This window comes from Euprymna scolopes, chromosome 41 (genome assembly GCF_053919585.1).
Source record: "Euprymna scolopes isolate OS-2025 chromosome 41, ASM5391958v1, whole genome shotgun sequence".
NCBI classification, from domain to species: Eukaryota; Metazoa; Mollusca; class Cephalopoda; order Sepiida; family Sepiolidae; genus Euprymna; species Euprymna scolopes.
Window position 1 is genome coordinate 5,034,234 of NC_136522.1, and position 25,000 is coordinate 5,059,233.

General features: G+C 36.3%; 1 protein-coding gene across 1 annotated transcript in view; it reads right to left on the reverse strand.

Annotated features, from left to right (window-relative positions):
* The window catches only part of LOC145266316 (tolloid-like protein 1), a 213,627-nt gene that overhangs the window by 71,882 nt on the left and 116,745 nt on the right, over positions 1-25,000 (reverse strand). The window contains exon 4 of the mRNA XM_080121875.1: positions 22,792-22,912. Within this exon, the coding sequence (XP_079978001.1) occupies positions 22,792-22,912 (121 nt within the window). The remainder of the gene's footprint in view (positions 1-22,791; positions 22,913-25,000) is intronic.

The following is a 25,000-nucleotide window of genomic DNA, read 5'->3' on the forward strand; positions in this document are numbered from 1 at the left end:
TATAGTAGCTGCCCCCCCCGCAGAATCTTACAGCTGGTTGTCAGGTTCCTTATATTTTCTACTTCTGTGTGGCAGAACCTGCTCTTTTCATCATTGCTTAGACCACTAATGTTTTAAAAAACATTTGTCATAAAGACTTGATCTTGGGCATTGTTGTGGTGGCAACCACTTATTTGCATATGCGAATAACATAACACTATAAATGGCAAGCCTAGGTTGGCCTTGGTGTGTCTTACTCAAATGCCACCAGAAGTGACGCTGAAGAGCGTACATGTCCTCCCACCAAGACTCTCTGACTCGACACCGTCATTTGTACATATTGTAAATATACCTTTTCTTTAATACACTTATTATTGCGTTATCTTGTTGTTTGCGTCTTCATTGTATTTCCTTACTTATTATTGTTCAACCTTGCAACCACAACAGGCATCCAGTATAACCTGCTGTTGATCACATTGAAGCCATTATTCTATAGATCCTTCTTTATTTATGTAGACCAGAAAATACTTGGGAAGTTGTTAGTTGGCCCATTCTTTCATTTTTATTTTTGCAATGGAAGTTTTTGGTGCAATTTTGGCGATTTTTTTAAAACTATTTCCGTAGCAGACTTTTTTTTCTGATTCTGTCTCATTTGTTAAACAGCCTTGGTTAAAATGTTTGGCCAGTTTTATGATGGACGTTGTTCTGCTAGCTCTTGTTTTGTGATGTGGATGTACGATTTTTGCAACTTTGAATGCCTTAGCAAACCGCTTACATATCCACAGCATAACCCAAAGAAACTAAAACAACGCTTAGTTAATCTGGGTGGCAGCACATCCTCCTAAAATTGTTGGTCTTGTCTAATATTGTGTGACTTCACATAGTTTACCAAACCAGCTTTAAACAAAAGAAATCTGCCACAGGTTATGCATCACAATTCTTGTTGAAAGTTGACAGGATCTGCTTTCATCCCGCTTTCTAAGAGCACGTTTCAATATTACGTGTTTAAAATTTCTCAAACTTTCCGCACCCTTCTATGGTTATCTTTCTCCAATTATTTCGATCCACAATTTTAACTTCCCAATTATTCACATCAATTTCCAGCAACTGAAGGCTATTCCATAGTACTTTTTTTTCTACAAAGTAGTCACCACTTATCAAGGCCCGGAAGCCACTCGGGGATAAGGGTGATTGCGTGTACAGTAATCAATGGGATAGTATCGTAGTAATCGTTAGTACTGGAAGATTTGATAAAGTGTCTTAATTAAGAGGGCGGTTCATCAGGAATTTGTTTATGTTGGACTTGAACACATCCAGGTTGTAGTCAGATGGGAAACAGGCCAGCGGAAGAGAGTTCCACAGGCGTGCACTTCTAGGAAAGAAGCTTTGTTCATGGAATCTACGTTTTGGTTTTAGCACAGATAAAGAGTGGGAAAAATTATTAACAGTGGTTTCAGCTAGACGGGTGTTTATCGTGAAAGATTGTCGAGGGGACCAGAGATTGGAGCTCAGACGAGCACTTGCTATGGAAATAACGATAAAATAAAGACAGGCTCGCAACGTCTCTCCTCCTTTAAACCATTTTCGTAGGTTTATGCTGTAGTCTCTTTCCTATGGAAAGTCCACCATAAAACACCTGTTTGGGTATCCATCCGTCTCTCATCCTCACAAATTTATCCTTTTCTTTTTGTAAAGAAATAAGACGAAGACATCCTATATATCTTTTTTATTCATTCATCGATAGTATAAACAAATATTAATTTCAAACCAAAATTCTAACGTTTTCGAATGTGTGTGCTGTGGTCTTTACACTAAATTCAAATATTTTAAAGAAAATTATGATAACACAAAATAGAGGCTTATTTTAATACAAAAAAAAAAAAAAAAAAATTTTCGTAACGAATAAAATAAAAATAATCATTAAATTCTGAGAAAACAAATATTAATTTTTTTCAATTATTGATCTCTCTGATTCAAATGCAAATTTTGTTCGGATGTTTCACGTTAACTACAACTAACCGTTCACGTTAAAAAACGACCCTGGTGTCTAACTCTGTCCCGTGGGGAGGCATAGTAAATAGGTACAACTAACCGTTCACATTCGAAATGTCGACTTTCGTAGGTTTTTGGTTATGCTGACAACGAATATCACAATAAAATTTGGGTCTGATAAGTAGTTTACCAGATATGAAAACATTTGTTATCCAACGTAAAAGCTAATGTAATCCCTGGCAGCCATTTTATTTTCACAACTGAGGAATTAGTAATGTGTAACAGCTTTTCGAATAAGCACCCCCAACTTCCTCATGTTAAGAACGGCTTTCGGAATAAAGACTCCCAACCTCCCCATGTTAAAAGCGGCTTTCGGAATAAAGACTCCCAACCTCCCCATGTTAAGAACGGCTTTCGGAATAAAGACTCCCAACTTCCCCATGTTAAGAACAGCTTTCAGAATAAAGATTCCCAACCTCCCCATGTTAAGAACGGCTTTCGGAATAAAGACTCCCAACCTCCCCATGTTAAAAGCGGCTTTCGGAATAAAGACTCCCAACCTCCCCATGTTAAAAGCGGCTTTCGGAATAAAGACTCCCAACCTCCCCATGTTAAGAACGGCTTTCGGAATAAAGACTCCCAACCTCCCCATGTTAAGAACGGCTTTCAGAATAAAGACTCCCAACCTCCCCATGTTAAAAGCGGCTTTCGGAATAAAGACTCCCAACCTCCCCATGTTAAGAACGGCTTTCGGAATAAAGACTCCCAACCTCCCCATGTTAAGAACAGCTTTCGGAATAAAGACTCCCAGCCTCCCCATGCTAGGAACGGTTTTCGGAATAAACACCGCAACTTCCTATTTTAAGAACAGCTTTCGGAATAAATACCCCAGTTTTTCTATTGTAGGAGGGGCGAAAAATATTTTCTTTATCGTCTGCTTCAGTTACGTGCATGTGCATTAACACCTACTCTGTTGTGAAAATAAAATGGCTGACAGGGATTACATTAGCTTTTACATTGGATATCATAAGTTTTATATCTGGTAAACGAGTTACCATCCCCAAATTTAACTGTGATATTCGTTGTCAGCATACCCGAAACCTATAAAACTTTCAATCCAAAAACTGCCACGAGACTGAAATCAAAATATTGTAAGTATAATTCTATTCTTTTTGACATTGTATTCCGAAATCATCCTACACCTTAATTTATTAATATTTAACTATGATATTACTATAAGTTACCCTTTGAATGGTAAAAAAAGGAGATAGGTCTAACAAGACGTTATAGTCTGCAATAAGTGGTTTATCTCTCGAACAAAATGCTTCTGTCCTTGGGGAAAGATCGTTTGATTCGGTCCCAAATTGTTTCTTTCCATTTAAAATGTGATATGAAAATCCGGCACTTCTGCAATACTGCATGGTAACCACGTTTTTGGTTTTTAGTTTGGAGAATATCATTATGACGGCACATTTATTTGATGATCAGTCGGCAGCACTTTTCTCAAATCACTGGCAATGGTTCAATAACATTGAATAGAGATCTTCAATTGCACGAATTACCACGTGGTCAGACGGTAAATTCAATTAATGACTAAGATTTCACAGATATTGCTAAAAATTTCCACAATGTTGGATGGCTTCGCGTAAGAGCAATCTTGACCCCCTAGAAATGATGCTGTTGATATGATCAATTATAATTTTTTGCAGAGTTATCAATCCATTGAAAGTAGAATTTCTATAGAATTCACTGCGACCGCCTAGAATGTCACATCATAACCTGATATTGAAGGAAGGGACCGCCGGTTACATTATTAAGAAATCTTGATCCACTTACACCGTTTAATGGCATATGGTTAGAAATAATTATAATAACTGGAAATTTTAAAGGTGAAACTTTGTTAATTCCTAAGATTCCCCGTATTCCTTCTGACATGTCATTTAAGTTCAAACATTTACATATCCCAATAAATTAGTCTTGCCATGTCTATATATAAAGCTCCAGGACAAAGCCTCAAGGTTGTTGGACTTAAACTTCAAACAACTTGCTTTTCTCATGGTCAGTTGTATGTTGGTTGTTCATGCATTGGAAGTCCTGAAAAAAATCTTCGTTCACCTGTTAGAGGTCACACCCAAAATATTGTTTATATAGAGGTTCATTAAAATTAATGCTGCAGGTACATTTACCAGTGTTCAGATATGCACTGCTTGAAACTAAAATTTAAATTATTTCATTAACAGAATAGATTACTAATGTCATCTTTATATATATTGTACATTAAATAGTTAAAACAAACTACGAACACCCGAAAGTATCCCGTACCTCTATAAGGCCACCATTCGCCCATGTATGGAGTATTTCTGTCATATTTGGGCTGGTGCATCTGCTACTAGTCTCTCGCTCCTTGACAAGGTTCAAAAGAGAGTCGCAAATCTGATAGGCCCTGAACTGGCATCTAAGCTTCAGCCTCTGTCCCATCAACAAAACGTTGCATCCCTCTGCCTGTTCTACAAGTATTATAATGGTGAATGCTCTGACGAACTGCAAGCACTTGTACGCCCACGACGTGAACACCCTCGACAAACCCGACAGGCTGCTAAATCCCACCCCCACACTGTAGAGATCCCTAGATGTAAAAGATCTTTCTACTCCAGTAGTTTCTTCCCCAGAACCGCTAGACTTTGGAATTCCATTCCAGGTCCCTGCTTCCCCAACTGTACTGACGTGCAGAAGTTCAAGTGCAATGTGAACCGACATCTTGCTGCCCAAACCCCTACATAGTACCCTAGTAGTTGTTGCCCCTGATAGTAGCCCCCTACACGAAAGTGGCAGTGTGCCTTGTTTGGGGTGAAAATGTAAAAAAAAAAAAAAAAAAAAGGAAATTTAACAGTTTTCAGTTATGCACTATGATATAAAATAATAATTGCAATTCTTACGCCATATTTTGAAAGCAGAATGACTAAAAGAAAAAAGATTAAACTAGAAAAGAGGATTAGGGCTACTGGCGATGCCTCTATAAAATAAAACGCTGTTACTGCTCCTACCTCATGGAGGATGTGGAAAAAGAAGCCATTATGAATTTATGTTTCGTTTAATCAATAAGATAATTATGTATGAGGATAGAATATTCTAATATACCAAATACAACCTGGCAACTTCAGCTAGTATATATATATATATATATATATATATATATATATATATATATATATATATATATATATATATATATATATATGAGAACAAATAGGGAAGGGAAATGAAGTCACAAAAACTATATATGGGTAAATATAGATTGGTTCATTTATTTAATAAGGGAATACAGACAATTAGTTGGGAGATAAAAGGGACTCTTTATGCCAAGGCATTTCGAAGCTTATGTTTCTCATCAGAATAGTAGAGAAGATGCTAACGCACTAAGCAATATATATATATATATATATATATATATATATATATATATATATATATATATATATATGAGCAAACAGTTAATAAAATATGTTAAAAAAACACTTTGAAATGAGTTAAAAACATATTTAATCTGAAAAGGAAACACTAGATAAATGGATAGACCTTAATTCGCGGAGTTTCGAAGAAATACTTTCCTTCTCATCAAAGGGTAGGAATTAGCAAAATGCGGGATCGGATTTTGCATGCAGAAGTATTTGATGAAACAACAAATAAGTCGAAGATCTTACTTGAAAACAAAAAAAGTGAAGCAGAGGGAATATGGTAAAGAAAAAGGTGATTACACACGAATGGATAGCCTGGTGGAAGATAAAAAATCCAGTGACGGTAAAATCCAAATGTAAAACTTCAAGAAAGTTAAAAGAATTTCCATTTGTACAAGTAAAATCCAAAGAAATCCCGTTTTATATATATATATATATATATATATATATATATATATATATATATATATATATATATATATATATATATATAGTGAGTGTATGAATATATATATATATATATATATGGCAGTTAAGCTACACAGAATATTCCGCGTTTCATTCTTGTGAGAATTCGTCAGGCTTGAGAATGAAACGCGGAATATTCTGCGTAGCTTAATTGCCATATATATTTTCATAACTTACTACCTAGCTCTGTAAATGTATCGAGCACTGTTGAAGTAGATACTGAAAATGTATGCATAAAATTATATCTTCGTATATTAATTTATGTGATTAAATGAAATATGAAAATTGAAATTTGTAAGCTATTTTAAGCATCTTTAAAATTAGAATTTAAAACTTTGAATAAACAGACAAACTGCTTTTAAAAATACGTTAAGATGCATTTTTTTTTGCTTCCATCTATTTATCTTCTAGAAATGGGAAGAAAATGCTGTGTACTCGGTCGAGCTAGAGATGACTAAATTCTTTTTCCATTCTATTTGCATTTTTATGGCCGTGCAACTAATAAGGGTGCTAGAGGTAAACGTTTTCCTGAGCTGACATTATTTGTTTGATAGAGACCCGAACTTTAGACTAACCTTCATGGAGGTCTGCCTATCAGGAGGTGCATCTGCCGTTTGGTGAATAGAGTCTGAACTATGCAGTACCTTCTGGTGGGGCCTCGATACCATATTAGTGAGAACTGCCACGGCTTTTGTTTTTCAATGATTTACAAATTTTTTCTGTCTTCACTTTCTCCTTCGTCCTTAACTTTCTCTCTTACTTTTCCTGAGCCTGGCTCCCAACAACTCTGCTGACCTCCTCAACAAATCCCAACCCTAACTATGGAAAACTCCAACATACAAACCAAGATAAAACTTAGAACGGCAACTTCCAACGTAGACCACTACTGCAAGGCCCCCTTCTCTAACAAACAGAGGTCTACGTTCCAACATTACAGAGGCTGAAATCAAATTACAGGAGACGAAACCTGACCCGTTGTACTTGTGTGAAACTGCTTCCTTAGTCGATTTCGTCATCAACTTAGAATGGTAAAAAAAGAGAGTTGGTTGGTTGGTTGTTTTTGTTTTACGGCATATCAACCCTTTCCGGGTTATTTAATGCCGAATCCAAAGATTTTTAAGAAATTTTTTTTTAATAGAATATATTTGTTGTTTTCACTTCGGTTTCTATTTAACCCATAGTTGGGACCCTAACAGGTACTACCACTCCGGGTCAGAGTGGACCTGGGAGCAATAGTAATTAAAGGGTGGCTCCACACTCCCCAAAGCCCACAAGCTGGGGCCTCACCACTGGATATAGTTTAAGGTCATATCCAGGACCCCCATTGAGGGGCTTTTACCCTCTGCAGGGGAGCAGTCGGTGTATTCTAATGCCCCACCGACAGGGCCGAATCTACGATGAAGACAATGTCATCTGCGTGTCTTAAACTGTTGATAGTACGACCGCCTACATTAACACCTTCTTGATTTTCACTTATGCATGAAATCATTTCGCTGTAAATGTTGAAGAGGTTAGGCGAAAAAATAAACCCCTGTTTCACTCCTCTGCGGATTGGTCTTTATCTGTTGCAACCATTGTCAACCTTGATGACCGCTTTCTGTTCGTTTTGGTCGATGTTAAGTCGAGTCAAAATGTCGAACAAATCCTTTTGTCATACTGTCGTATTCTAATGCCCCACCGACAGGGCCCTAAAAAAAGAGAGATATCATCTACAATAAGTGGTTTATCTATAAAAAAAACTGCCGCTGTCCTTGGGAACCGAATGTTCGATTCGGTCTCGAATTCTTTCCTTCCATTTAACATGTAACATGTAACATATGATATGAAAGTCTGGTACTTCTGCAATGCTGCGTAGTAACCACGTTTTGGTTTTCAGTTTATTTGATGATCTGTTTGCAACACTTTCCCAAAATCATCTCTTTTTCATTGGCATTTGTTCAATAACATTGAATAGAGATTTTCAACTGCACAACTTACCATGTGGCCAGATGATGAATTCAATTGGTGATCTGATTACTGAAGTTTTCCAAGATATTGCTAAAAATTTCCACAATGTTGGATGACTTCTTGAAAGAGCAATCTTGGCTCCTAGATGCTGTTGTTTGCAAGAATCATCAATTCATTGTGTTATTAATGAAGATCAGGAAGTAGAATTCTAACTTCCCATCTAAACCCGATTCTCAAAACCGCCATGAACATGGAATATGCTTCTACATTAGGGATGCTTTGTTAGGGTTAGGCTTAGGGGCATCTCCAAAGAAGACTCCAAACATCCTTACATGTTCAAGTTCCAATTTTTATTTGATCCCCTTAGCAGCTATTTTTACCGGCTAAAAGCCAAATCGAATTCGTCCCACAGGTTCAAATGCCCCAGATATCGAGTTTCAAGTCTGTAGACCAAAAATTGACAAAGTAGTTTGATAGAGACATTTTCTCACATAAACATCCTTACATTTGCTTTAGAGTAGCGCTTATTACAGCACAGCATTTATATTCGCCCTCTACCATCGCCATACTGATGGAGCAGCCATCTTTGACAGTATCGCTAAGCAAAGTGATCAAACCCTGTCTTCTCGGTCAATGTTCACGTCTGTGGAGATGTCAATGTTCACAATATTGAATGGCTAACAAAACCAATGATAAACGAGGGTTTTGTCATAATTTTGTCCTTGCTTATGACCTAACGCAGATCGGTAACAAACCCACAGGTCACCGATGCTGACGGACAAACTGAACTATGCTCATTTGCAATCTCCCTGATCTACATTAATGATCTTCAAAATAATATCCTAAGATCATTCGTAGACATTTATGCTGACGACACTACCATCTATGGCAGTACATCAAAGGCCGTAAATGTTCTCTCTGATTCTCTCTCCTCTGATCTTGAGCATATGGTACAATAAAGAATGAAGTGGCTGGTTACTTTTAATGCATCTAAAGCCAACCTCCTATCTTGACATCATAATCGCCCTGATCCCCATCCGGCATCAATTGAAATGAATAGCTCTCGCCTTGGGGCGGCTCTATATTTTGACAAGCTTCTGGGCTTGACCTTTACTCCATATCTGAAATAGAACACACACATCAAATCTGTTGCCAAGGTTTCTGGAAAAATGGTGGGATACTTCTACCACTCCAGATACGACCTAAAATGGAGTACCATTGCCACATCTGAAGAGGAGCCGCCTGAAGCACCCAATCCTGCATCGACAGAGTTCAAAACCATCTTCAAAACCTAATAGGTGATGCCCTTTTCTCCTCTCTACAACCTCTTTCCCACAAAAGAGACATTGTCTCTTCTCTATCATTATTTTCATGAGAGGTGCTCATTGGAGCTTCAATTTATAGTCGCCCCACGCCAGAGTTTAAAAAAAAAAATAAAGCACTCACCTAGCTACAACCACTATCAACAATTTCCCTCATTCTCTATCTGTGTCTAAATCTAGATACAAGTTCCATAAACAAAGTTTCTTTCCCAGGACTGCTCGGATGTGTAACTCTGTTCCGCTAGCCTGCTTTCCAGCTAACTACAACATGGTCGTCTTCAGGTCTAATTTAAACAAATTCTTGGTGAGCTGCTCCCTTAAATAGTCAATTTCTACCCAATTTTCATAATCGTACACGGATTATGACTTATCCTTAAGTGGCCTTCGGGCCTTAATAAGTGGTAGTTCCTCATTAGAATAGTTTTATTTTCTTTTTTAAATTGAAATATTTCTTATAAATTTCGGATGAAACCATCGTTCTTTAGACAATGAAAGAGTTCTTTAGTGTTTTTTTATTTTAAAAATTTTGCTCGTGTTGTTGCTATTGCTAGAAAATTGGGGTTTGTATTACTGTACACATAGATTCGAAAAAGTTGTCAAAAAAACAAATATATAACAAATAAATGTTATCAAGGCAAGATAAGTTACTTTTCTACCAAACTGGATATATTTTCGTGTTTTTATTCAATGTAACATGTTTATTCAGCTCGAAAAGCATACAGTGTTTACCGATGTATTGGAAAATTCAAAATGGCGCCGACACTCTCTTTAACACGGTAAGTTCAGGAAAAGATGTTATAAATAATAAACTAGACAAAATACTGTTAGAAATTCGCTCATTATATGTTACCGTGACATAAGTTGACATATATTCGGTGTTTTTTTAAATAGTATTTTGTATAGTTTATTATTTATAACACCTTTTGCCAAACTTACCATGTTAAAGATAGTGTCGGGCGCCATTTTGAATTTTCCAATACATCGGTAAACACTGCATGTTTTTCGAGCTGAATAAACATGTTACATTAAATAAAAACAAAAAAAAAATGTATCCAGTTTGGTAGAAAAGTAACTTATCTTGCCTTTGATAACTTTTATTTGTTATATATTTGTTTTTTGACAACTTTTTCGAATCTATGTGTACAGTAATACAAACCCGAAAATTGCATAAATTTACGTTTATTAATAATTAATCTTGTTTACACATTGTATCATCTCTCTCTCTCTCTCTCTCTCTCTCTCTCTCTCTCTCTCTATATATATATATATATATATATATATATATGAATATATATATATATATATATAAATAAAGAATGCAGTTTAAATTCCCGGATGGAAAAAATATATTAACTTTAACCCATCGCAGACTTAGCACCTACATAATCCGACTTCTAAAATGTTTATAATGACAAAAGAGAGTTCATTTATATAAGGATGAAGGAGGGGAAAAAAAGGCCTTTACTAAAATTGTTAAATAGAAACAGACTTAGCATTTGCATAAGCCGATTTCGCAAAAGTCTTCAATTTTAAAACAGAATTTAACTACATAAGGATGAAAAGAGAAAACTTTAACTAAAATTTTGTAAATAGAAAACGGGGACCATCATATATTTATATATACAAGTGTCAGGGGATAATTATATTTAAAAAATAATATATATATATATATATATATATATATATATATATATATATATATATATATATATATATATATATATATATATATGAATAGATCGCACTTATTTTTTATGGGACGTATTTATTTATTTACTTTATTATTACGTAAAATCATATTTAATAGGTATACTTTATGCACGTAAAATACTATTTTATAATAATAATAATAATAATAATAATAATAATATATATATATATATATATATATATATATATATATATATATACGTTTTTGTCCTTGCTTATAAGACCTAACGCAGATCGGTAACAAACCCACGGGTCACACACACACACATATATATATATATATATATATATATATATATATATATATATATATATATATATATATATATATACGTTTTATTTTTATTACCATATCTTTCTGTTAAGTTACATTATTGTTTCAGCTACCCGGCCGTTTTTTGGCCGTCTGTAGCTTCCTCAGACTTTTCTGTAAAAGTCTGAGGAAGCTACAGACGGGTAGCTGAAAAGGCCGGATAGCTACAGGCTGGGTAGCTGAAACAATAATGTAACTTAAAAGAAAGATACGGTAACAAAAATAAAAAGCATATTTGCTCTACAGCAGTATTGAGCACTTTCTTCAGTTTTTATTAATTACCATTTCCACCAAAAAAACTAATATATATATATATATATATATATATATATATATATATATATATATATAAAATTGGAAATCTAATTAACTTTCTTTAAGTTACACTTTTGGATTTTACCGTCATTGAATAATTTACCTTTCACCAGACTATCCATTCACGTGAAATCACCTTTTTCTTTACCATATTCCCTCTGCTTCACTTTTTGTTATCAAATAAGATCTTTGACTTACTTGCAGTTTCATCAAATACTTTTGCAAGCAAAATCCCATCCCGCATTTTGCTAATTCCTACTCTCTGATGAGAAGGAAAGTATTTCTTCGAAACGCCGCGGATTAAGGACTATCCACTTATTTAGTGTTTCCCTTTCAGATTAAATATGTTTTTAACTCTTTTTCAAAGTGTTTTTAGCATGTTTTATTAACTATTTGCCCCTATATATATATATATATATATATATATATATATATATATATATATATATATATATATATATATATATATAATTCAAAGATAGCGTAACAATTAAGAATAAAAATTACAACTTCTCTCCCAATGGGGAAGTGATCAAACCCAGCAGTTGCCACAATGAGACAAAAATTAAAAAAAAAAAAGCTCCAAACATCGAAAAGAACAGCAAAGTTTCCAATATGTATTAATGTATGTATGTATGTATGTATGTATGTATGCATGTGTGTGTGTGTGTGTGTGTGTGTGTGTGTGTGTGTAACTAACATTCATTGGATGAATTTCTACCAGTAATTTGTATTATTTTTTATTTTTAAGTAATTTTCCTTTGCTCGACACTTGTAATTCGTAAATCAATTTAGTCAATTGTCTGCAGTATAAGAATTTTTTAAGAAAATTAAAAGCAGTGGCCACCAGCGATTTAGTTATTGAATTAAGATTACATTTTTAAGAGTTAACAGAAGAAATTGAATTTAGATAAATATGGCAGCGGAAATATTTTATTTTTACTTTTTTTTTCAGATAATTATATACAAATATTTATTAAAAAATAATTATTGAACAAAGCGTTATTATTTTTCTTTTCTACAGAATTTGAATCCAACCGAACCGACTCTTCCCAAATTAAAACTAAGGGATTTAGCTAAACTAAAAGTTTACAAAACCAGGATATCAGACATATTAAAAAATAGATTTAAAGTGCTGGATTGGCTAAAAAAAAGTGGAAGAAATATGGCAATTAATGAAAGAGAGTCTCACCGAGGCACCCATAAAACATATACCTGCCACAAAACGAAAAGAAGGCAAGAAATGGATTAAATCAGAAATTCTGAATGTAGTAAAAGAGAGAATGAAAGGAAAAGACGACAAAGAACTGGACAGATTGGTGTTATAAGCCATGAGTGCAGTAATGGAACAATGGATAAATCTTCAGCGCTGGAATCGAAAATAACACAAAAGTCGACAGCAAGCACTAGCACAAACACATACAAGAACTGACTGTAAAAAAGGACGCAGTCCAAACTGGTTGAATTAAATCCAAAGATGGTGGCATTCTCATGAAAAAGAAGATATTTTGATCGTTGTTTTCGTTGTTTTTGTTTTACGGCTTATCAACGCTTTTCAGGCTATTTAATGTCGAATCCAGTTATTTTGAAGAAAATTTTTTTTAATAGAATATATATATATATATATATATATATATATATATATATATATATATATATATATATATATATATATATATATTCAAATCGGTTTCTATTTAATCCATAGTTGGGACCCTAACATGTACTACCACTCCGGGTCAGAGTGGACCTGGAAGCAATGGCAATTAAAAGGTGGCTCCACACTCTCCAAAGCCTGAAAGCTGGGGCCTCACCATCGGATATAGTTTAAGGTCATATCCAGGATCAAAGATATTTTGAACCGATGGTCCGAATATATAGAGAAGCTGGAACAAAATGAGAAAGACCCATCACCTTCAAGTCCAACGTGAACAAGTTTCTGATGAGCCGTTCCACTTAAGTTAACAAATTTACCGAACTTCCATTACTATCGATTACTATATTGTCCTTTTGACTACTCTACACTCTTTAACCCTTATCCTTGAGTGGCCGATCGGCCTTGATAAGTGGTGACGCCTATGTAAAAAAAAAAAAATACAAAGAAGTGATGAAGGTCTTATGATTTTTTTTTTACACCGTGATCACCACTTATCAAGGCCCGGAAGCCACTCAGGGATAAGGGTTATTGCAAGTAAAGTACATTAGTATGGAGATTTGCTGAAGTGTTTACTTAAGGGGGCGGTTCATTAGGAATTTGTTAACATTGGACTTGAAGACATCCAAGTTGTAGTCCAGAGGGACGCAGGCAGACGGAACAGAGTTCCACAGGCGTGCAGTTCTAAGAAAGAAGCTTTGTTCATGGAATCCACGTTTTGATTTAGGCACAGATAAAGAGTGGGGGAAATTTTTCACAGTGGATTCAGCTAGACGGGTGTTTTTCGTGAAAGATTGGCGAGGGGGGACCAGAGATTGGAGTTCAGACGAGCACCTGCCATGGAAATAACGATAAAACAAGGATAGGCTTGCAATGTCTCTTCTGTGGGAGAGAGGTTGCAGGGTAGAGAAAAGGGCATCCCCCACTAAGCCACGAAGTCTATTTTGTACTCTGTCAAGGCAGGATAGGCTGTTTTTAGCAGCTCCTGCCCAGATATGTCAATAGTATTCCATCCTTGGACGTACCTGGCTTTTATATAGATAGAGAATTACATCAGTAGTGAGATATCTTCTGGAGCGGTAGAAGGATCCCACCATCTTTCCAGCGACCTTGGTAACAGACTTGATGTATGTGTTCCATTTCAGATCAAGAGTAAAGGTCAAACCCAGAAGCTTGTCAAAACACGGGGCCTCACCCAGACGAGAGCCATCCATCACAATTGATGCCAGCTGGGGATCAGAGCGTTGATGATGTAAGGATAGGAGTTTGGTTTTTGATGCATTAAAGGTAACCAGCCACATCTTCCCCCACTGAACCACGCGCTCGAGATCAGAGGAGAGAGAATCAGAGAGAACTTTGTCATTTACAGCGTTTGATGTTTTGCCGTAGATGGTCGTGTCATCAGCATAGATGTCAACGAATGATTTAAGTATGTGTTTAGGGAGGTCATTGATGTAGATCAGGAAGAGAGTTGGGCCCAGGATTGACCCCTGAGGGACTCCAGCATTTATATTGCAGGCCTCCGATTTTTGTCCATCTACCACTACTCTTATGAGCCTATCGGAGAAAAATGATTTAATGATTGAGAAAAAATTTCCAGTTATACCGTAGCTGGAAATCTTGTAAAGTAGACCCTTATGCCATACCTTGTCGAAGGCCTTTGATATGTCAAGAGCAATTGCCCTAGAAAGGAAGCCTTTGTCAAGAGAATCACTAATCCTGTGGGACATAACCGTCAGCAAATCTGCGGTAGATCTTGCAGAGCGGAAACCATATTGTGTGTCACTAAGAAGGTTATTCCTGCTGAGGTGGTTGACTATTTCTCTATTTAATATGGATTCCAGCAACTTACTCATAACACACAGGAGACTTATAGGTCTGTACTGAGAGAGAGATGACTTATCACCTGAATTCTTAAATACAGGGCAAACTGATGAGGTCTTCCAGGGAGTCGGAAAGCACTTCTCCTTAAGGCAGCGCTTAAATAGTTTCGTAAGTATGGGAGCAAGTTCTGGTTGAAGCTTTTTTAACACTATAATTGGGATGCCATCAGGGCCAGTTGCTTTACTGGAATCTAGGTTCTTTATTAGCTTGGCGACCTCATGCACGGATATTTGTATGTTACCTAGCTTGTTCTGTGTTATAGGAGGAAATATGGGGAGTTGATGGCCTTCGTCGCATAGGGTAGAATTAGCTGCAAAGTTCTTTGCAAATAGTTTGGCCTTGTCTGACGCTGACGAGATGACCTCTGGTCCATTGATAATGGTTGGGATAGAACGCACACTTCTGTTCAGGATCCTATTTGTTATTTGCCAAAACTGGTGGGATCCAAGCTGCTGATCAGCTACCTTGGATTTAACAGATTGGGCATATAGCTCTCTTGCATTTCTTATTACTCTTTTACAGTGGTTGCTGTGATACTCCAAGATGAAGTACACAGTACTTTCAGAACAAATGAAAAGAGCGAAGGCACCAGCATCCAACAACTTTCCAATCGAGCTGGTTACTGCTATTGATGAATTGGGACTCAAAGCGGCCACAAAAATGCAATTTTCACCTTGAGAACCCTCATAGAAAGACTACTCAAAGGTATATATATTATTCCTTAATTGGAATTCATTTTTTTATTTCGGACTATTATTCTCATCTTTATTAGTTGTTTTTCATCTTTTATTGGATTGTTTATTCCCAACGTTTCGGCCAACTATTCCTCTAGCCTTCGTCAGGTGGTAACCGCGACGGATAGGAACTTCGAATCTCCTAACTGCATTCTCAGCCATCACTGCCATCCATAGTTGTTGTCGTCTCACCACGTTTTGGCCAAGTAAGCCTCTAGCCGGCTTTGGGTAATATTGAAACCGCTATCTTCAGACTATTCTTACTTGGAATCGTAGAGATTCAACGTCTCTATCCAATGCACCAATCGACGTGAAAACAACAAATATATTCTATTAAAAATTTTTTTCTTCAAAATCTTTGGATTCGGCATTAAATAACCCGAAAAGAGTTGATATGCCGTAAAACAAAAACAACCAATCATCGCAGATCCCGAAGACAAATTGCAAAGAACAATGAAAGCGAGAAGAAAGGATTGCGAAGACAGAATTCTAGGAAGACAGAATGATTTTTTTTTTTTTTACATAGTAGTCACCACTTATCAAGGCCCGTAAGCCACTCAGGGATAAGGGTTATTGCAAGTACATTCCGTTAGTGTGGAGATTTGATGAAGTGTTTACTTAAGGGGGCGGTTCATTAGGAATTTGTTAACATTGGACTTGAACACATCCAAGTTGTAGTCAGGTGGGAAACAGGCAGACGGAACAGAGTTCCACAGGCGTGCAGTTCTAAGAAAGAAGCTTTGTTCATGGAATCCGCGTTTTGATTTAGGCACAGATAAAGAGTGGGGGAAATTTTTCACAGTGGATTCAGCTAGACGGGTGTTTTTCGTGAAAGATTGGCGAGGGGGGGGACCATAGATTGGAGTTCAGACGAGTACCTGCCATGGAAATAACGATAAAACAAGGATAGGCTCGCAACGACTCTTCTGTGGGAGAGAGGTTGCAGGGTAGAGAAAAGGGCATCCCCCACTAAGCCACGAAGTCTATTTTGTACTCTGTCAAGGCAGGATAGGCTGTTTTTAGCAGCTCCTGCCCAGATATGTCAGCAATATTCCATCCTTGGAAAAGGCTGAAGTACCAAAATGGGATCTCAAACGTAAAGGTAAGACCATTAGACAGGTTGATACACTCAAATACCTGGGTTGTTCTATTACGTAGACATTTAGAAAAGAATCGTCATAACAAAATCTGCCTTCTTTAGCATGGAGTTCATCTTTCTTTTCAGTAGCTGTCAATCAACTCTTTCTATGCATTTTAGGAGAACTGCAATAAAGTGATACACACTTAAAATTACTATAAATTAGAAAGGCTAGCAGAATTTCCTAAATATTTGTTCAAATTCCTAAACAATTATGGAAATAAAGCATCGTCTTATACTAAATATCACTTAAAAAGGCTGAAGTACCAAAATGAAATATCAAACGTAAAGGTGAGACCATTAGACAGATTGATAAACTCAAATACCTGGGTTGTACTATTACGTCTGATGGTAAGAGTGACGTGGAAATTAAGAAAAGAATCGTCATGACAAAACCTGCCTTCCATAACATGGAGTGCATCTTACAAAACCTGCCTTCCATAACATGGAGTGCATCTTACAAAACCTGCCTTCCATAACATGGAGTGCATCTTACAAAACCTGCCTTCCATAACATGGAGTGCATCTTACAAAACCTGCCTTCCATAACATGGAGTGCATCTTACAAAACCTGCCTTCCATAACATGGAGTGCATCTTACAAAACCTGCCTTCCATAACATGGAGTGCATCTTACAAAACCTGCCTTCCATAACATGGAGTGCATCTTACAAAACCTGCCTTCCATAACATGGAGTGCATCTTACAAAACCTGCCTTCCATAACATGGAGTGCATCTTACAAAACCTGCCTTCCATAACATGGAGTGCATCTTACAAAACCTGCCTTCCATAACATGGAGTGCATCTTACAAAACCTGCCTTCCATAACATGGAGTGCATCTTACAAAACCTGCCTTCCATAACATGGAGTGCATCTTACAAAACCTGCCTTCCATAACATGGAGTGCATCTTACAAAACCTGCCTTCCATAACATGGAGTGCATCTTACAAAACCTGCCTTCCATAACATGGAGTGCATCTTACAAAACCTGCCTTCCATAACATGGAGTGCATCTTACAAAACCTGCCTTCCATAACATGGAGTGCATCTTACAAAACCTGCCTTCCATAACATGGAGTGCATCTTACAAAACCTGCCTTCCATAACATGGAGTGCATCTTACAAAACCTGCCTTCCATAACATGGAGTGCATCTTACAAAACCTGCCTTCCATAACATGGAGTGCATCTTACAAAACCTGCCTTCCATAACATGGAGTGCATCTTACAAAACCTGCCTTCCATAACATGGAGTGCATCTTACAAAACCTGCCTTCCATAACATGGAGTGCATCTTACAAAACCTGCCTTCCATAACATGGAGTGCATCTTACAAAACCTGCCTTCCATAACATGGAGTGCATCTTACAAAACCTGCCTTCCATAACATGGAGTGCATCTTACAAAACCTGCCTTCCATAACATGGAGTGCATCTTACAAAACCTGCCTTCCATAACATGGAGTGCATCTTACAAAACCTGCCTTCCATAACATGGAGTGCATCTTACAAAACCTGCCTTCCATAACATGGAGTGCATCTTACAAAACCTGCCTTCCATAACATGGAGTGCATCTTACAAAACCTGCCTTCCATAACATGGAGTGCATCTTACAAAACCTGCCTTCCATAACATGGAGTGCATCTTACAAAACCTGCCTTCCATAACATGGAGTGCATCTTACAAAACCTGCCTTCCATAACATGGAGTGCATCTTACAAAACCTGCCTTCCATAACATGGAGTGCATCTTACAAAACCTGCCTTCCATAACATGGAGTGCATCTTACAAAACCTGCCTTCCATAACATGGAGTGCATCTTACAAAACCTGCCTTTCATAACATGGAGTGCATCTTACAAAACCTGCCTTCCATAACATGGAGTGCATCTTACAAAACCTGCCTTCCATAACATGGAGTGCATCTTACAAAACCTGCCTTCCATAACATGGAGTGCATCTTACAAAACCTGCCTTCCATAACATGGAGTGCATCTTACAAAACCTGCCTTCCATAACATGGAGTGCATCTTACAAAATCTGCCTTCCATAACATGGAGTGCATCTTACAAAACCTGCCTTCCATAACATGGAGTGCATCTTACAAAACCTGCCTTCCATAACATGGAGTGCATCTTACAAAACCTGCCTTCCATAACATGGAGTGCATCTTACAAAACCTGCCTTCCATAACATGGAGTGCATCTTACAAAACCTGCCTTCCATAACATGGAGTGCATCTTACAAAACCTGCCTTCCATAACATGGAGTGCATCTTACAAAACCTGCCTTCCATAACATGGAGTGCATCTTACAAAACCTGCCTTCCATAACATGGAGTGCATCTTACAAAACCTGCCTTCCATAACATGGAGTGCATCTTACAAAACCTGCCTTCCATAACATGGAGTGCATCTTACAAAACCTGCCTTCCATAACATGGAGTGCATCTTACGAAATCTGCCTTCCATAACATGGAGTGCATCTTACAAAACCTGCCTTCCATAACATGGAGTGCATCTTACAAAACCTGCCTTCCATAACATGGAGTGCATCTTACGAAACCTGCCTTCCATAACATGGAGTGCATCTTACAAAACCTGCCTTCCATAACATGGAGTGCATCTTACAAAACCTGCCTTCCATAACATGGAGTGCATCTTACAAAACCTGCCTTCCATAACATGGAGTGCATCTTACAAAACCTGCCTTCCATAACATGGAGTGCATCTTACAAAACCTGCCTTCCATAACATGGAGTGCATCTTACAAAACCTGCCTTCCATAACATGGAGTGCATCTTACAAAACCTGCCTTCCATAACATGGAGTGCATCTTACAAAACCTGCCTTCCATAACATGGAGTGCATCTTACAAAACCTGCCTTCCATAACATGGAATGCATCTTACAAAACAGAAACAAAACTAAACACAAAAGTCAGGAGCTTGAAGATGAACATATGGTCAATTCTCATTTACGGTTGCGAAAGCGGCTGAAAGTTGTTTGGAAGCAGCATTGATATGGTTTTTTAAGGAGAATTCTACAAATCTCAGGAACAAAAAGGAAGACATCGAAAAAGTCATGCGTAAGGCAGAGTACCATGCGCGCCAGACGGTTAAAGTTCTTCGGCCATTTAATGCGTGCAAACAGCTTGGAAAATAAAGCTTGATCTTAGGAAAACTCGCCGGAAGGAACAGCAGAGGAAGACAACAAAAAAGTTTACTGATAGTCTCAACAAAGTAACTGGAAACACAACTATTTATATCAACATTGCATCCTAAGAGCAACACATTCACAATCGCAACATCTTTAGATGAAGGTGTTCCTATTTTTCCCTCTAAATATTTAGTCCTCCTATCACCACCAGTCAACATCAGGAGGAAATCTACACTTTCAACAGATAATGTGTTTACATCCATCGTATCTGGATCATAAACGCATAGACATAACAAAAGTTTTCCCTTTTCTGATTAATAAATAATAACTGTTCCCTAGCCATATTCCGCCCATTATGATTGGTTGAGGTCTGAACATTCTGATATTCTCGAATTCGATTCTTCCCTATATAAACGAACGGTTATTAACAATAAATCATGGCGTCACTAACATGCATATTATTCCGTACAACTTCAAGTCAATTAAATGCTTAGAGTATTGCAGTCCTTTGTGTATTTGTGTTTGTGCGTGTGTGCGCGCACTGATACTTGCTTTGTAGTTTACATGCTGTAGCGACATATTCTTTTGTGTGTTAAGGGGTTGATATTAGCACATCTCTCTCTTTCTTTCTCTCTTTATTTCTCTCTCAATGCGCGTAACGCTTATTACAGTTTGCGCATGAGTATGCCTGTGTGCGTGTTCGTTTTAACGTGTGTCTTAAAAAATAATTTCGTTGTCGGACAATCAAGCGAAACACATTGAAAGATAATCGTTCATTTTACTCGAATTTGAATGAACATAATAAATCAATAAAATCGACTTTTCGTTTATTTTTGTCTTCTCTTTTCCGACATTTTATTACGTACGAAATAAATGTTATCAAAGGTCAGGTAAGTTACTCTTCTACCTAATCTGATTAAGTTTATAGTGCTTTTACTCATATATGGCCACCAAATCGCCGTTTCTGGACACTTACATAAGCTAACATTTCTTTTCACATAAATCTTTGTTCTTCCGACTAATAAAATAAATAAATACAATTAACTGTTGTTTTTTTTTTACCGAAATAGTTTGCATTTAACTAGAAGTTGACTTTGTGAAATAGTATTTATTTTAATTATTTAATTTTTTTTTTTTAGTTTTTCTATGGATAGCATTTATTAAAAAAATGTAGTTTCAAATTTACAACGCAAAAAACAAAAAACAAAAAACAAAACAAAAACAAACAAAAAACTCCAGTCGATTATATCGATTTATTTAAATAAACAACTCTTTTTCAATAACCGGAACGCGTATTTCGTTTCATATGCCCAACGTTTAATATTTCGCAATTTTGGTTTACCAGGTGATTCCGGCCATCAACTGAGCCACAGCAACGCGTGGCCGGGCACAGATAAAATAATAAATACGAAATCTGCATTAATCAAAATATCATATTTAAGCGTATTTTACGATCGGGCAATGCCAGGCGGCCTTCTAGTATATCAATATATAATATTAGAATAAATTTATGTATAGTCTAAAAAAAAATCTATATAATATAATAATATAACTATATTTGAAGTAACTGCCGTTGAATACATGTTCTATATAGGCAAAAACATGTCGTGGATGCCTCCTGCGAGTGATGTATAGTGGCGGGTAGTGAGACTAGTAGAAATATATGGAAAAGAGAGTTGGGTGCGAAAAGGTTGTCATAATAACCCCAGCGAGACCAAACAATTCTTTCAGAGCGGTCAATTGAAATGAATTGCTCTCGTCTTGGGGAGGCTCCATGTTTCGACAAGCTCCTGGGCTTGACCTTTATTACTGATCTGAAATGGAACACGTACATCAAATCTGTTGCCAAGGTCACTGGAAAAATGGTGGGGTCCTTCTGCCGCTCTAGTAGATATCTCACTGATGATGCAATTCTCTATCTATATAAGATCGAAGTACGCCCAATGATGGAGCATTGTTGCCACATCTGGGCAGGAGAAGCTTATCCTGTTTGATAGAGTTCAGAATAGACTTCGTAGCTTAGGGCGCCCTTTTCTCTTCCCTGCAACCTCGTTCCCACAGAAGAGACGTTGCTTTATCATTATTTCCATGGCAAGCGCTCGTCTGAGCTCGCATCTATGGCCCCCTTTCGTCAAACATTCACGAAAAACACTCGTCTATCTAAAACCACTGTCAATAAATTTCCCCAATCTTTATCTGTGCCTAAACCGAAACGTACATTCCATGAACAAAGCTTCTTTCTTATAACTGCACGCCTGTGGAACTCTCTTACAGAAGGCATGTTGCTAGTCTATCTCTGCTCTCTCGTTATTTTCACAACAGGTGCTCTATTGAGCTCCAATCTATGGTTCGCCCTGTAAAACATTCACAACAAAACTCGTCTAGCTGCAACCACTGTAATTAAATGTCTCCTCTTCCACTTCGTACCTAAAATAATCAAAACTTCCATGAGCAAAGTTTCTTTCCAAAAACCATTCGTCTCGTCTGCGGAACGCAATACAACATGGTTGTTTTCAAGTCACATGTAAACAAATTCCTGAGTCGTCGGACACAACCAAATTCTGTCCAGTTTCAACAATTGTCTCCAATCCTTACGGAGTTAGCTCTCCTGAAAAAGCTTAATCCTTTATACTCTAGCGAGTTTTTGGCCTTGATAAGCGATAACTCGTTAGTATACGATCAACAAAGAATAAATGTTATAATTTTTCTTTATATGACTTACCCACAAGGTCTTTCTGTGAAGAAAATGTAATCCACATGTTCTGGTGTTCGTTCCACAAATGTTATACACGTGTAATTTTCCCAATGCCGCATTGCGGAGCGGAATAATGCTTTATGCGAACCTGGAGAAAAAAAATTAAATGGTTATAATATATATATATATATATATATATATATATATATATATATATATATATATATATATTATATATATATATATATATATATATATATATTAGTGAGATCAAATATATATATATACATATATTATATATATATATATATATATATATATATATATATATATATATTAGTGAGATCAAAGGGGATGCAATGTTTACGTGATATAATCAATGGTAAACTTCAATGTAATATAAATACCAATTATATATATATATATATATATATATATATATATATATATATATATATATATATCTCGGCAGTAGAGTGAAAAGCATATCTTATTTTTCTTTTATTAATATTATTGGAATTTTTTCCTTTTTTTTCCTTGTACACATTTTTGTGAATTATTCCATGGATTTCTGCTTTTGTATTATTTTGGACCATCTTCCAATTACGGGATTTCCTTGGATTTTACTTGTGAAAATGGAAATTCAATTAACTTTCTTGAAGTTATATATTTGAATTTTACCGTCACTGGATTATTTATCTTCCACCAGACTATCCATTCACGTGTAATCACCTTTTTCTTCACCATATTTCCTCTGCTTCACTTTTTTGTTATCAATTAAGATCTTTGACTTATGTTTTTAACTCATTTCAAAGTGTTTTTTAACATGCTTTATTAACTGTTTGCTCGTATATATATATATATATATATATATATATATATATATATATATATATATATATATATTAATCCCAACCAAATAAAAAAAGCTCAATACAAAAATAATAAAGGGTAGAGCTCATTATAAGAGAAAGCAAATAAAAACTATAAGTTAAAATTTACAATTAAATTTATTTATTACTCCAAAAAAACAATTGTAAATTGTTTTTTTGGAGCTAGTTGCTTTTTGGCGTATTCAGTTAGTAAAAAGAAAAACAAGACACAAACTTACCTCGATCTGATTTTAAATTTATCTCAACCTAAAAGGGCTTTATCGAACGAGAAGAGCTAGTTGGGGTTCAGCGTTCGACTAGAATTATTGAAGAAATTTACAATCGTTTTTGTATTTATTTAAAAAAAAAACTGGAAAAAGGGGTGAAGAAAAAGAAGGATATTTTAGAAGTGGGGAGAGAGAGAGCGAGAGAGAGCGAGAGAGAGCGAGGAATAAAACAAAAAAAGAAAGGAAGGGAGAATTTGTAGGCGGTGATGAGAGGGGGAAAAGGAGAAAACGACACAAAGACAAAGGGGGAGAGATAACAGAACTTATTGCTGGTTGTCACCTTCACACACACACACACACACACACACACACACACACACACACACACACACACACACACACACACGCACACGCACACACACACACACAAAATGTGCGTTTAGACTTCTTTGCAAGTCAGATCGACTCGAATGGAAACGTGTAATTCGGAAATAAATCTCTCTTTTTTTATTTTTAAAAATTAATAGGCCATGAACGCGTCTTTGTTGTAAATATTAAGATAGAGCGAACATTTATATCAATATTAGCTATTAAATGTTACATACGATATATTCTGATAAAAAGTTTCATTTATACAAGAAAGACAAAAAAGACGTTGCGTCTTTCTCTGCTCCATTATTATTTGCATGGCAGGTGCTCGATTGAGCTTCAATTTATGATCCTATATAAACATTCACAGCAAACACTCGTCTAATTACAATCACTACCAACAATTTCTCCTACTCTATCTGTGCCCAAAGCTAAACATAAAATTCCACGAGCAAAGTTTATTTTCCTAAAACTATCCGTATGTTGAACACAATACCATAGGGCTGCTTCATATGAAACTATAACACAGTCGCTCTCAATTTCAAATCCTCCTTGAGCCGTTTTCATTTTTATTAATTGGTGCTTATTAACTAAAGTTAAAAATTCATAAAAATCGGAAATTTCAGAAAGGGTTTCTACCTTCTCTTTGTCCTTTTGCACAAAACTAAATTAAACTAATTATAACCCATATTACTGCCCCTTAAGCTTTGGAGCTGTATATAAAAATCATAATGATCGTTAATTAGTTTATGAGTGAATTTGATATAT